The sequence below is a fragment of the Dromiciops gliroides genome, chromosome 5, assembly GCF_019393635.1.
Source record: "Dromiciops gliroides isolate mDroGli1 chromosome 5, mDroGli1.pri, whole genome shotgun sequence".
NCBI classification, from domain to species: domain Eukaryota; kingdom Metazoa; phylum Chordata; class Mammalia; order Microbiotheria; family Microbiotheriidae; genus Dromiciops; species Dromiciops gliroides.
This window is the reverse complement of record NC_057865.1, coordinates 61,032,472-61,046,073: the sequence shown is the minus strand read 5'-3', so window position 1 is coordinate 61,046,073 and position 13,602 is coordinate 61,032,472. Positions and strand designations below refer to the sequence as shown.

Sequence of the window (13,602 nt, the reverse complement as noted above, 5' to 3'; positions counted from 1 at the left end):
TGGGAAAGTCAAAGATGAAACTAAGGGTGAGGACCTGGATAACTAGGAAATTGGTGGTGCCCTCCATCAAACAGAACAGTTAGTATGGGCTTTCATCCAAGCTTCTGATGAAGATGGAAAACTGACTATTGTTAGATATTCATATGTTAGATGTAAAGTCTTTTTTAAAGTAAATGAAATTCTGAATCCGGTAATAGAATATTCACTCACACACTAATTTCAGTAAAAAACCAAAACTTTGTGCAATATAATGAAAAGTCAGTGCTTCTTATTCAATATTGAAATTATATCAGCTGCTAAGATTTATAAATGCTATATCATATAGACCTAATAACTGCCTAACAAGGAACATTTAGTAAGGAAATAGATCAGGGATTTTAAATTGTTGATTTTTATGATGTATAAATTATTTATTGACATTAAATTATTAGGCCTGTGGGGAGGCACATTAATTCTCTCAGGGAATGTGTTAATGGAAATCTGATTTCTCCTTAAAGAATTAATTTGACAAGGAGTAAGTTAAGCATGGGGTAAAAATGGAGCTTATCATACAGTAAATACTTCAAAAATAACTTATAAAACAGAAAGACAGGAAAAAACAACAAACCTTTTAAGGCAAATCTATAAATGGCTTCACATGCTTTAGCCAAGATCTCTTCTTCTGTAGAATTAAGCATTAATACTACAGTTGCTGCCTTTTTACTTTCAATGGTTAATGGATCAAACTGAAATAAAAAAAATAATCATTCATTAAAAATTTAGCTTTTAGAATGTATAATATAAAATTAAAGATGTCTAGAAATATATAGCAGGTTATAATCTTCAGAGGACGTAGTCAGTGGCACTTTGAGTGAATTTTGTCTGTTTAAAAATAATAATTTTCAGGCAGCTAGGTGGCGCAGTGGATAAAACACCGGCCCTGGATTCAGGAGGACCTGAGTTCAAATCTGACCTCAGACACTTGACACTTACTAGCTGTGTGACCCTGAGCAAGTAATTTAACCCTCATTGCTCCACAAAATAGATAGATAGATAAAAAATAAATAGACAGATATATAAATAAATAATTTTCCTTTTTTACATCACCATTATTTCCATGTGTATGTATGTGTGTGTATCTACTATACAATTAAATCCTTCCTTGTAACAGAGAAAAACAATTAGGCATAGATGTGACTGTATCTGATATGATGAAGTATTCTGTCCCTTTGTTTTCCCACCTCTCTGCCAAGAGGGTGGTATATTTCATTTTCTGTTCTCTAGACCACTATTGGTTATTACAGTTCCCTAGAATTCAGTATTCTTTTTTATTGACATTATCATAACAATTCTGTATATTACCCTTTTGGTTCTGCTTACTATACTGTGCAACAGAGCATGCAAAATCTTTCCGCATTTCTCTGATTTCCTCATATTTGTCATTATTTACTGCATAGTATTGTTCCATTGCATTCATATACCACAATCAATGGACATCTACTTTCATAGAATCATAGAATTTGAGAGTTCAAAGGGACCTCAGTAGACATCTAGTTCAGCCTATACACAAAAGCAATCTCTACTATAATGTGTCCCAAAAGTGGTTATTTAGCATCTACTTGAAGACTTCCAAAGAGAGGGCACTCACACTACCTTTTGATGCAGTCCATTTCACTTTAGGAAAGCTCTAGTTATTAGGAAATTTTTCTTTACATAAACCCTTTGCAACTAAACTGCACCCATTATTCCTGGCTCTTTCCTCTTTAAGGTGATCACCTTCTAAATACTTAAAAAGTTATCATGTGTGTCTGTCCTCCTATGTGTTTGGTAAATTAATAATAAGTATTATTATTATGCAGTGTTTTAAGGAGGTGCTATTATTGTCCTCATTTTTACTGATGAGGGAAATGAGGTGGACAGAAAGAGGTTAAATGACTTGCTGAGGGTCACACAACTAATGTGTCTGAGGCCAGATTTGAATTAATGTGTTTCCTGACTCCATGACCAGCACTCTGCTGTCCAGTAAGCAACTCCACATGGTACACCATAGATATCTGCATGTGATGCAAGTAACCAGATATATAATACTGTTATTGTACATATGTAGGTACAAGTAGGTATCATTTGACAGATGTTATATGACACATACCCACAGACTATACCTACACAACCAGTGTCATTTTCAAGAATAGCAGACTCTTCAATGGGGAGCAGGGCAATGGGAAGAGGTTGGAGAATGCTGCAGGCTTGAGTAGTGACTTTTAGTCTTTTTTCTCTCTGTACAGAACAGATACAGTGGAGAACAGTAAAACCCGTATTTTCTATCATATTATGAACCAAAAGTACAGGGAAGAATTCACCAAGTATTAGCACTGATGGAATAGACCAGGGATAGCTGGGAGCAGGTGAACCACTTGTGTACAACTTCAATGGTGAGGTGCCAATTGTAGTAGCAGCAAAAGTATTGGCTGTCTGATCAATTCCTAAGGATTCCTGCCTAAACTAAGGCACAATATGTGGGAGTCAGGACAACCTCCCAGGCTATGCAGAAGAGTGACAGTGGCAATAATGTTCTAAGAAGCCAAAGATAGGAGTGACCAGGACAGAGAGGGGATGTTAAAGTAGTCTTCACTGAAGAAGTTCTAACTCTTCATCTGTGCTGACAGAATTTCCTTATTGATGCTGTGAGTTTGTGTCTTACTTACTATATTTCCTTATTTATATTGTGATAAATGTTTATGTTCAAAATGTTACCTGGATGCTTTGGTTGCCAGTAAATGACCTGCCTCAAATATATGAAAAGCCAGGCAATTTAGATATTCCCAGGGAGGAAATGTTCTGGGTTTTATAAGCCTTGTAGATAATACATTTTCAAGGCTGAATCCAGCCCATCCATCCTCAGTTGGCACCCAGGTTAATTACAAAAGTACTGGATAATGGAGTTATGGTTGATAGAACCCTAGATAACAAAGATTTCATCAAATTTTTTGTTGTTGTTCAGTAATATCTGACTCTTTGGGACCCCATGGATCATACTGTCCATGGAGTTTTCCTAGCAAAGATACTAAAGTGCTTTACCATTTCCTTTAACAGTAGTTTAAAGCAAATAGAAGTTAAGTGATTTGCCAAGGGTCTTATAACTAGTAATAATTTGAGGCTGGATTGGAACTCAGGTCTTCCTGACTCTAGACCTAGCACTCTATCCATTGCGCCACATAGCTACCTTTTATCATATTAGATTTGTTCAAGGTAGGGTGCGGATGAACAAAATATTTTTTCAGTGATTTATACTTAGGCTACAGACTCATTCAAAGGTTAATTTTAATGGTTGAGAAAAGAGAGGTATGAGACTATAAAGTTTTGTTTTATTTAAAGAATAAGGTGCAGCTAGGTGGCACAGTGGGGCAGTTAGGTGGTGCAGTGGATAGAGCACCGGCCCTGGAGTCAGGAATACCTGAGTTCAAATCCGGCCTCAGACACTTAACACTTACTAGCTGTGTGACCCTGGGCAAGTCACTTAACCCCAATTGCCTCACTAAAAAAATTAATTAATTAATTAAAAAAAATAAAGAATAAGAGAAAAAGTAAGTAAGGATATGAGATTAATGGTATAAAAAACTGTCAAATGTGGAAAAATATTGTAGGGTCAGCTTGGAGCTGTGGGCAAAGGAAGTCAGCATGAAATCTGTTATTCCTACAGAGTCTATCATGTTATAGTAATTTTTATTTTAAGGAAATTGAAAATAAAATGATAGATATAACAGAATAACATATTACTAAACAAATAACATAGTGTTGTAATTACTGATTCCATCTGCTTTCACATGAGGAAACCGTAGTCATCAAAAAGCATGTGGTGAGATTATAATTTCATACTATGTACAAAATAAATGATGAACTGAAATTACTAACAGGGATCAAAAAAGAGGTATTCTAGCTAGGCTCGGAATGCTTTCGAACTGGTAATTAAAGAAACTACCAATTTATAAATTTCAAAAATAGGCATATACATATATTTTACATTTTTGTCAATACTCAAATATATGCCTACCCTCTTCCCTCTAAGCCATCTCTTGTAATCAAAAATAAACCAAAATAGCCAATTTATATTTTAAACGTAACCATTTTATTATCAATGGAAATAAAATCCCACATAGGACACAAATTTAAAGTTAGCTTATGAAAAGTTAAGTTCTGTAGTATTCACAGTGCCAACAGGTACAAATAATAGGTTTTGTTGACTTGAGGCAGTTTGATACAAGAGAAAATTATATTATAACCTTATCTAATCTGAACTTTTGGTGGAGTATATCTAGAGATCAGTAGGAATCTACTGTAAAATTGAATTGCTTAGTTCAGGTAAATTCTAAATAATGACTAAAATTACCTTTAACTCATGTCTAAATCCATCAATGCCTTCTCACTCTGTAATTTGTTCATGTTTTCCCATAAATCCACCATAGCAGATCTGCCCAAAGAGTTGGTCTTTTTCTCAGAGTAGTTAGTGGAATAAGGTTGAAGTGTTCAGGAAAGGATAGTTAAAAAGAGTGTAGCTAGAGGGGCAATTTGTGTTCTAAAACAATACCAAGGGACCAGAGATCACAGCAAGGATGCATAATAGGTTTAGATGGCAAGATAAAAGGTTATGATCAAATAATGGAAGCTCATATTTCTTGAATATGGAAGTAGACTACTTGTGAGTGATAATAAGGTCAAGGATCATTTCTGTGTGTAGCTCTCACTTCTTTCCCCAATTTTCTCTCTCCTATTCTTATTTGATTTTTTTAAATCTTTTTTTCAGCTCTTCCAAGAGTTCTTGCTGGGCTTATATTCAATTCCCTTTTTCTTTGAGGCTTTGCTTGTAGTTGTTTTGATAGCATTGTCTTCTGAGTTTGTGTCTTGATCTTCCCTGTTACTATGGTAGCTTTTTATGCTTAGTTTCTTTTTGTTGTTTGCTCATTTTTCTAGCCTATTTCTTCACTTAGAACTTTCTCTTAAAATTGGGCTATTTCCAGGGTGGAGGAGAGGCATGGTTCCAAGCTTCAGGCACTGCTATTTTCAGATCTAGTTCTGGGGGTTTGAAGTTTTCAGTGCTTCCAAAGTGGTGCAATCTGGGGAGAGGAATGGTCACTATTCTGGTCTGCACTTTGATCCTTAACCAAGAAGTACCCCTGATCCCTTGCAGCTGCAAGGGATACTGCTCCTCAGGCCTCTGATCTTGTGACTGCAAAGGACACTGTTCCTCAGGGTTCCTGCTCCTTTGTGACTGCAGGTGCCTATCTCTCCTCTGGAACTATGACTTGGAAGTGGTTATAGCCAATGGCGTTGCCTGGGGTCCCCTTAAATCTCTTTCTCATCCTTTGACTATCTCTAGCTTAAGAGCTACCAAAGTTGTTCCTGTTGCTACTGCTGTCTCCATGACCCAAAGCTGGAGTTGCTGACATGCTGGCTCCAAGCCAGCCCCAACTCCAGTGTCACAGACTTCTTTTTCCAACCTCCGAAGTTGTCTTGGACTAGAAAAATGTCTCACCCTAACCTGTTGGCTCTAATGCTTATGAATTCAATTTCAGGAATTGTTTTAAATAAAGTAGCATTACTGCTACCACAAATACGGAAGATCTGTCCAATTTTCCATGTCTCAGATCTCTTGACTGATATGTTGCTCTGAATTTCCTTGGCAATCACGGGGACAATTTGTTCCTGTGCAGGTGGGATCTAAAGAAGTGCCTGAATTGCATTTGATTTTAAATAACTGATAGAAATGGGTGTAATTCTGTTAGCCAGCCATTTGTAAGGATTATGGCCTAGAGAACTACACATGGGAGAAGCCCATGTTCACAGGGGCCCTGGAGAGGAGAGGGAGGAGGGAGAGGGAGGAGAGTAAGGGAGGAATACACATATCACAGTAATGGGGAAACAGTGGAACCAGAAGCAAGACTAGCTATGACATCACTGCAGTTCAGTGGTATCATTTACCAGTACATAAGGAGCTCTAAGGGGTTTGGGTTTCACTAAATTCAGTGGATCATTTAGTTGTCTATAGACAAACTCGAAGGCAAATGTATCTCTTATTCAGTCACTGGTTTAACTGTTTGGCTTCTAAAGTTCCTTCCAACTCTGAAATACTATAATTCTGTGAAAATATGGATCCCATACAAGGTACACTTCTAGGACTTTGTTGTTGTGGTTCAGTTCAGTCTTGTTTGACTCTTCATGACCTGTGGACCATAGCATGTCCACACTGTCCATGTGGTTCTCTTGACAAAAATACTGGAATGGTTTGCCATTTCCTTCCTTCTCCAGTGAAGGACCTCAGAAGAATATGTAAGACTAAGCGTCCTAGAGAGCTTCTCTTATGTGGGACTTATTCTGGGTATTTCTGTAGTAGAATGATCAGCAAGGAGATAGCTAGAGGAAGAAGTATCTGTGCCTCTTTCTTTCTACCCCAGATACTGTGTGCTGCAAAAATACTTGGTATATTTCTGGGTGGTAGTAGTGTATGTGTTACTTTACCAGTAATATTAAGTCCGCAATAATAATGCCAATCAGACATAGTGTAGCCTGCTTTCTGGTATGGCTACTATTCATAATGTAGAGAACTATAAAAATCCTAGATGTAATATTTTGCAACATAGTCACATAAATTGCTCATTATACTGCTTCACACCACATTCTAAGTCTAATTATAAAGGACTATGGAATGAATGGGTCAGTCAAAGATTTTGGTTCCAAACATAATCCCAAATCTCTAACCTAAGATTGAACATGTTCTTCCTAAAGAATTCTGATTTTTTAAAAATAGGCTACCATCTTGCAGGAATCTTTTCAGTATGCACGAATGGTATGGTATGGCCTCTAACAAAGCTAATGCAACGTTAGCTTGTATTAATGGAAAAGTCATATCCAGACAAAGAATACAATAGTCCCCTTTTATCCTGTACTGGTCAGACCACATCTAGAGTATAGTGCTTTTTGCTTTAGGCCCATGGCCAGGGGAGGTTGCAGCATTATCATAGTGAGGAGTCAGCAAATCATTTAATATAAGGAATGGTCGAAGGAACTGGAGTTATTAGACCTAGAAAAGAAGATGCCTTAAGGGGGTGCATGCTAGCTATTTAAAATGTTTATTAATATATTTTTTATTATTTACATTTTCTAAGATTTCTCTCCCCTCTCGCCCAATCCTTTTTTGCAAACAAAAATTAAGAGGAACAGTTCAGTAACACTAACCAACATATCAATAAAGTCTGGCAGCATATGCTATATTCCACTTCCACAATGCCTCATGTCTCCAGAGAAGGAATGGAATGATCAGATTCTTTCTTCAGGGCCCAGCTGAGTCATAGTAATTGAACTTGACAGTGTTCAGTGTTAGTGTCTGGTGTTGTTCTTTCCAATTATCTCATAGTCATTGTGTATATTGTCTCTTCTTCATTTTTACCTTGCTTTATACCAGTCCATATACGCCTTATCAAAATCTTCAACTTCACCATTTCCAATGGCACAGCTCTATTCCATGTATGTATAATCATTTGGTTAGCCATTCTCTGATAGATAGCTGTCTTATTTTGTTTTACTTCTTTGCTACTCTAAATGCTAGTTATACATAGTTTGATGTATACAGGACCTTTCATATGCTAGCAGAGGCATCTCTGGGTCAAAGAATATTGATATTTTAGTCACTCGTCATATTTTTAGATTCCTTTCCATAACGTTTGGACCAATTCATAGTTCCACAAACCATAGATTAGTGCACCTCTCTTCTTACAACCTCACCAACAATCATTATTCCCATCTTTTGTCACCTTTGCCAATTTACTGAATGTGGAACAAAACTTTAGTGGTTATTTTGATGTGCATTTCTTTATTATTGGTGATTTGGAACGGTCTTTCACATGGCTATTAATAGCTTGTAATTCTTTTGAAAACTGTTCATATCCTTTGACCACTTTCATTGGTGAATGGGTTTTATTATATATCTATATTAATTCCATATGTGTACATTTATGTCATATGCATATATAGGCATATACCTTAGATAGCATACCTTTATCAGAGGTATCTGATACAAAACTTTTTTCCCCCTCAATCAGCCCATTTCCCTTTTTCCCCAAATCAACCCCTCATCCTAATTTTTTTTGTGGGGCAATCAGGGTTAAGTGACTTGCCCAGGGTCACACAACTAATGTGTCAAGTGTCTGAGGCCAGATTTGAACTCAGGTCCTCCTGAGTCCATGGCCAGTGCTTTATCCACTGCATTACCTAGCTGACCTTTTCATCCTAATTTTGAAATCTATAACCTAGAATTTAATAAGCCCAACACTAAATTAATCAGTCAACTAGCATCCATTAAGAGCCTACTATGTGCCAGGCACAGTGTTAAGCACTAGAGATACAAAAAGAGGTATAAAAACAAACAGTTCCAGCTCTCAAGGAGTTCACAGTCTCGTAGGGACAAGAAACACTGGGGAAACTGAAGAGTTGGTAGAAAACAGGTTTAATTCAGCATCTTATACAGTATCACACAATAAGTGTAACATAAACAAATGACCTGAATATTAAAAAAAAATCTCACCATAAAAAAGGAGAAAACCAGATCAAGTACTTTTCACAGCTCCAGAAAAAAAAGTCATAAAAGTGATCACAAAGGATAAAACAGGTCGGTTCAATTACATGAAATTGACAAGCTTTTTGCTTAAGAATCTTGGCTTTGGAGAGAACCTGGGTTCAAATTCTGTTTCTCTCACTACCTATGTGACTTTCAACAGGTCACTTCCCCTCTCAGGGCTTCAGTTTCTTCATCTGTAAAATGAAGGGTATTGGACCAGATGGCCTTCTAAGGCTCTTTTCAGTACCTTAATCTATCATCCTATGATAGCCATTTTCAAATATTTCATGATTTCTCTCATAACAACTCTAGAGAGTACAAGAACCAAGGAGTAATTAATTTTTTAAAAAATTGCTAGTAGGTAATTCGATTCAATTCCATTCAGTTGATTGAACTGACTTAAGTAGTATTAATCAAATAGAATGGGTTGTCTTATACAGTTATTATTTATTCCATCATTGGGACTTTTCATGTAGAGGCTGTTTGCCTTTCAGGGATATAAAAGAAAACATTCCTAAGGTGAGTGGGAGATTGGGCTAGATAACCCCTAAGGGTCTTCCAAGTCTAAGATTCTATTAGATATGACCCACAATCCTATCTCTTCATTTTTTTAAAAGAGGAAAATCACATCTCTGGCTGTTTCACAAAAAGTTTTATTTCATGCTTTATTCATATTCACCTCTTCAGAAACAGGCCTGGAGTTTGATACATGAACAGCCCAAAGGATTCCCTCTAGCTTGAACAAACAGAATCTTTCAGTTGTTTGTAAACTTTAAAAAGACAAAAAAATTTTCAAAAGAAAGATACATAAATAGATATATACATCTTGTGTAGGAAAAAAAGTGGCCAAATGATGTAGTAGAGGTTTATATCCTCCATAATTTATGTCTTCCATAATTCTGGCTAAAAATGTAATATTTCTAATATCCAGAGACATGAGCTAGTTTTTAGACAGCTTTCTTCACAGGAAATAGTTGTAGTTCAAACTCTGACTCTTGTTAATATTAACTGGCTCATAATGAACATCAGTGAATTTTGGCTAAATATTTCAAAAGAACTAAACAGTCTTACCCATTAACTTGATATATCATTCACATACTTGAAAGGAAAATAATCGTGAGTCTCTAATCTTGCAATTAAGTGATCACAATGTTTCAGATTTTTATTCCAACATATAATGCTATATTAGAACTGGTTAACAGACATTAGTCAGGCTTTGGACTTATGTAATCATATATATCTCCATGTATATAATAGTACAGTTTATACCACCTCCAGTTGTCAGATACAGTTGTCAAAAAATCAATAGTCAAAGTGCCATTAAAAAAATAATTTTCTTATGATATATTGCAAAGCCAAAAACTTACCACATCCTTGGGAGGCGGTTCTACTTCCTTCTTTATTTTTTTACCCATCCTAAAAGGATAGACAAAACAAAGATAAAGAATCACTATTTTCACTCTACTATTTACTAGTCTTAATTTTACATTTTACATTTGATGGGTTTATTGAGAAAATATTGAAAAGTCTGGAATGTAGGCAACAATGATGCTAAAAACCAATGACTGACTCTGGAAAAGTGAATCAAGTCTTTTTTTTATTGCATTAATCCAGCATATTCAAAAATATTCTCTCTCTCTCTCCCTCTCTCTGATTATATGTGTTCATCAAAATTACTTTGCAGGAATTCCCCTTTCATGGAATAGACACAGAAGTTAATTCTGAGATCTTATAAAACCATAGCCCCCCAATCACCTTTTTTTTTTTAGTAATTAATCTGTTCTGCATAGTCAATTTTCTGACACAAGAAAACTAAAAACTATGTGTCAAGTAGTTGTAATTTTTGGTGTGGATACTTCTTTAATCAACAGAGATCACAAATTCTCTATGGCTTGGTTAAAAAAAAAAGTTTTCATGGCTTAAAAATTCATCACCTGCGGCAGCTAGGTGGTGCAGTGGATAGAGCACCAGCCCTGGATTCAGGAGGGCCTGAGTTCAAATCCAGCCTTACTAGTTGTGTGACCCTAGGCAAGTCACTTAACTCCAATTGCCTCATAAAAAAAATCATCACCTATGGTAGATGGAAGACCATAAGAAGGGATCAATCTGACTGGATTGCAGAGAGCAAGAACAGAAGCAATAACAGACAATAAAATTGGGGCAAGGCTGTACAGTACTTTAAAACTAAAGAAGGAGTTTGTATTTTGTCTAAGAGGCCACAGGGAATACCCGAGATGATTAAGTAGGAAAGTGGGAGGGTCACATTTGCGTTTAGGAAAAATTCCATTGGCTACAGTGGGTAGGATGGAGTAAAATGGGGAGAAATGAGGCAAGGACACCAATTAGGAGGCTGTTAGAATAATTAAGAGAAGGTGTGTCCAAGGTCTGAACTAAGCTAGTAGCTGTGTGTCAGCTATAAATCAGTCAATGAGAATTTAAGTGCCTACTATGTGCCAGGCACTGGGAACTGGACTGAGCACTCCTTGGGGCAACACCTGAACAAGTCATCTGGGCCATATCAATACCTTCAGGAAAAGTCATACATATATCATTTAAAAATTTTATTTTTTTATGGTGACCTTAATCAATACCATCATTTTAATATATATAAAAAGAAATAGGAGAGTGTATGATTATGTAAACTTTCGTTTTGGCTTTTTTATTATAAAATTCATATATATATAATTATATATATAATACACACACACACACACACACACACACACATTAGCTGGGGAAATGAGGATGCCAGGAGTTGGATGGGATTGGAATGGCTTCATACAGAAGGTGATAGCTGAAGTGCATCTTGAAGAGAAGGATTCTCTCATAAAGAGGTGAGGAAGTGCATTCCAGACAAAAGTAATAGCCAGTACAAAGCCATGGAGACAAAAAATGGAATGTTATATGTAAGAATTAGATAAAATGCCAAACGCCAGTTTTGTCTGGATTTTGAGGGTGTGGGAGAGGGAATAATGCCCAGAAAGGCCATTAAAATAGGTTGGGGTCAGGTTGTATAAGGCTTTAAAAGCTAGGTGGCGCAGTGGGTAAAGCACCGGCCCTGGATTCAGGAGTACCTGAGTTCAAATCTGGCTTCAGACACTTGACACTTACTGGCTGTGTGACCCTGAGCAAGTCACTTAACCCCCATTGCCCCGCCAAAAAAAAAAAGTTAAATAGAGAAATTTACATTTAATCCTTGTGAAAATAGGAAAGAAGTGAAGTTGATTGAGTAGGGGAGTCACAGGGTCAAATCTGCACTCAGGAAAAAAAAATTTACTTTGGCAGCAGTGTGTTAAGATGCACTAGAGTGGTAAGAGACTATGGGGTGGGGAGAGAGATACAGAGATACTAAAACACAGAGACAAAGAGAAATAGAAACAGAAAGAGACAGAAAATAAAGGAGATGGGAAAGAAGAAATATAGAAGAGAATGGAGAGGGAGACAAGCAGATTTAGGACAGAACCTTAACACCCATGGGAAACACCCATGGTTAGGATGCAGGTTAGCATTTTCTCTGTAAGTTATAGTCTTAAAGAGTTGTCTCCCACAGAACTTAGTGGTTAAGTGAATTGCCAAGGACATATAATTACTATGAGTCAGTGGTCCCTGAGCCCAGTTCATCCTGGTTTTGAGGTTGGCTTCCTATTCTTTACTCCCTGCTGCCTCTCTATTCTGATTTGGACCTACGTAAAACTGTTTTTAAAAAATTCTATTAGAGGCTATTAACTCCCTTTTCTGGTCATGCTTTCTTCTCCCTTTCTTTGTTCATTGTTTCTTATGCCTTATTAAACCTGGGAGGAATTTTATTAATCCATCACTGCTTTGTTGGTTTTTTTTGGAGGGGCAGGAGAAGGATCAGTTCTAGACTAGTAATTGTGTCCTAAAACTCCTGATGTCTATCTGGGAAACTTCTCCTACTGTACCTTACGGACTTGGAGAGTTGCCTGGGGGCATTGAGATGTTAAGGAATTTGCCAACAGGTCCTAAAGTTAGTAAATGAACCTAGGTCTTCTAGATTCCAAGGCTGGCCAGTACAGGGCAGGAAGAAAAAAGAGAAGGATGAAGGAGCTAGAAGAAGTAGAAGAAAAGGAAGGAGAGGGGAAGGGAGAAAAGACAAGTACAAGAAAAGAGAAGAAGAGTAAGAGGGAGGAGAGAGAAGGGAAAAGAGTAAAGAAGAGGTGAAGGGAGCTGAGGGAAAAGGAAAACCCCCAAACCAACCACCCTGGCCCGGCCAGGCAGGGCTCTGGAGACGATGGGCCCTGGGGGGTGGGGGGTGGGGGGTTGCCTGAGAACATTTGGTCGGGCCCTGAACGTTTCCTCCGAGTCCGCCTCACCAGCCCGGGTCTCCTGGGACCTGCTCCCTGCCCCCTCTAGGCTCTCTCTTCCTTCCAGGCCTTGGCCTTACCTGCCTTGTGAACCTCAAGCAACCGCTCAGCAGCCAGATCCCGCCCGCTCCCTCCCTCACTCCTCTGGGCTTGGGCTTCGGGTTGTTTTCAGTTGCTAGGAGATGGGGTGGGGGGAGGGGAAGGAGAGCATGCTTAGGTACGCATGCGCCTGCACTCTGAGGCCTCTGGCCCCGCCCCTCACCCCGCCCTAGTGGAAGAGCACAGCGCATCCCATCGCATCCTTTGGAGCCTGGACCAGGCTCCTGGTTTGGCAGCGGGAATCAGTAACTGCTTCTCTTTTTTCCTTTTTTTAAGGATTAAATAAATCCTTGCCCTGTTTTTGTAAGAATGATTCAGATGTTTGTACTTTTAACATCCCATTTTAGTAACCGGCCGCAGGGGGTGAACGGTTTTAAACCCAACTGCTCTACAGCCGCTTCCGGCTTCCTCTGTGCTTTGAAAAACGCTTTGAGACCCCTGGTATCGCTTGATAGTTGCCAGGGCTCCGTCCCCTCCCATATCTCGATTTCTCCCGACAGTCATTCCCCATTCTACCTCTATAATAACTGAAACCCTCGGAAAATTAGTGGTTAATTTGTGATAAGTAATTCACCTCCCGGGGATGGTTCT

General features: G+C 38.0%; 1 protein-coding gene across 2 annotated transcripts in view; it reads right to left on the bottom strand.

Annotated features, from left to right (window-relative positions):
- Positions 1-13,073, bottom strand: part of ARMC3 (armadillo repeat containing 3) — a 134,916-nt gene extending 121,843 nt beyond the window's left edge. For both annotated transcript variants that reach the window (XM_043965041.1, XM_043965042.1), the window contains exons 1-3: positions 12,993-13,073; positions 9,955-10,003; positions 608-725 (exon numbers count right to left, since the gene is read on the bottom strand). In XM_043965041.1, coding sequence (XP_043820976.1) covers positions 608-725; positions 9,955-10,002 — 166 coding nt within the window. In that variant the 5' untranslated portion in view covers position 10,003; positions 12,993-13,073. The remainder of the gene's footprint in view (positions 1-607; positions 726-9,954; positions 10,004-12,992) is intronic.
- Positions 13,074-13,602: the final 529 nt, after the last annotated feature.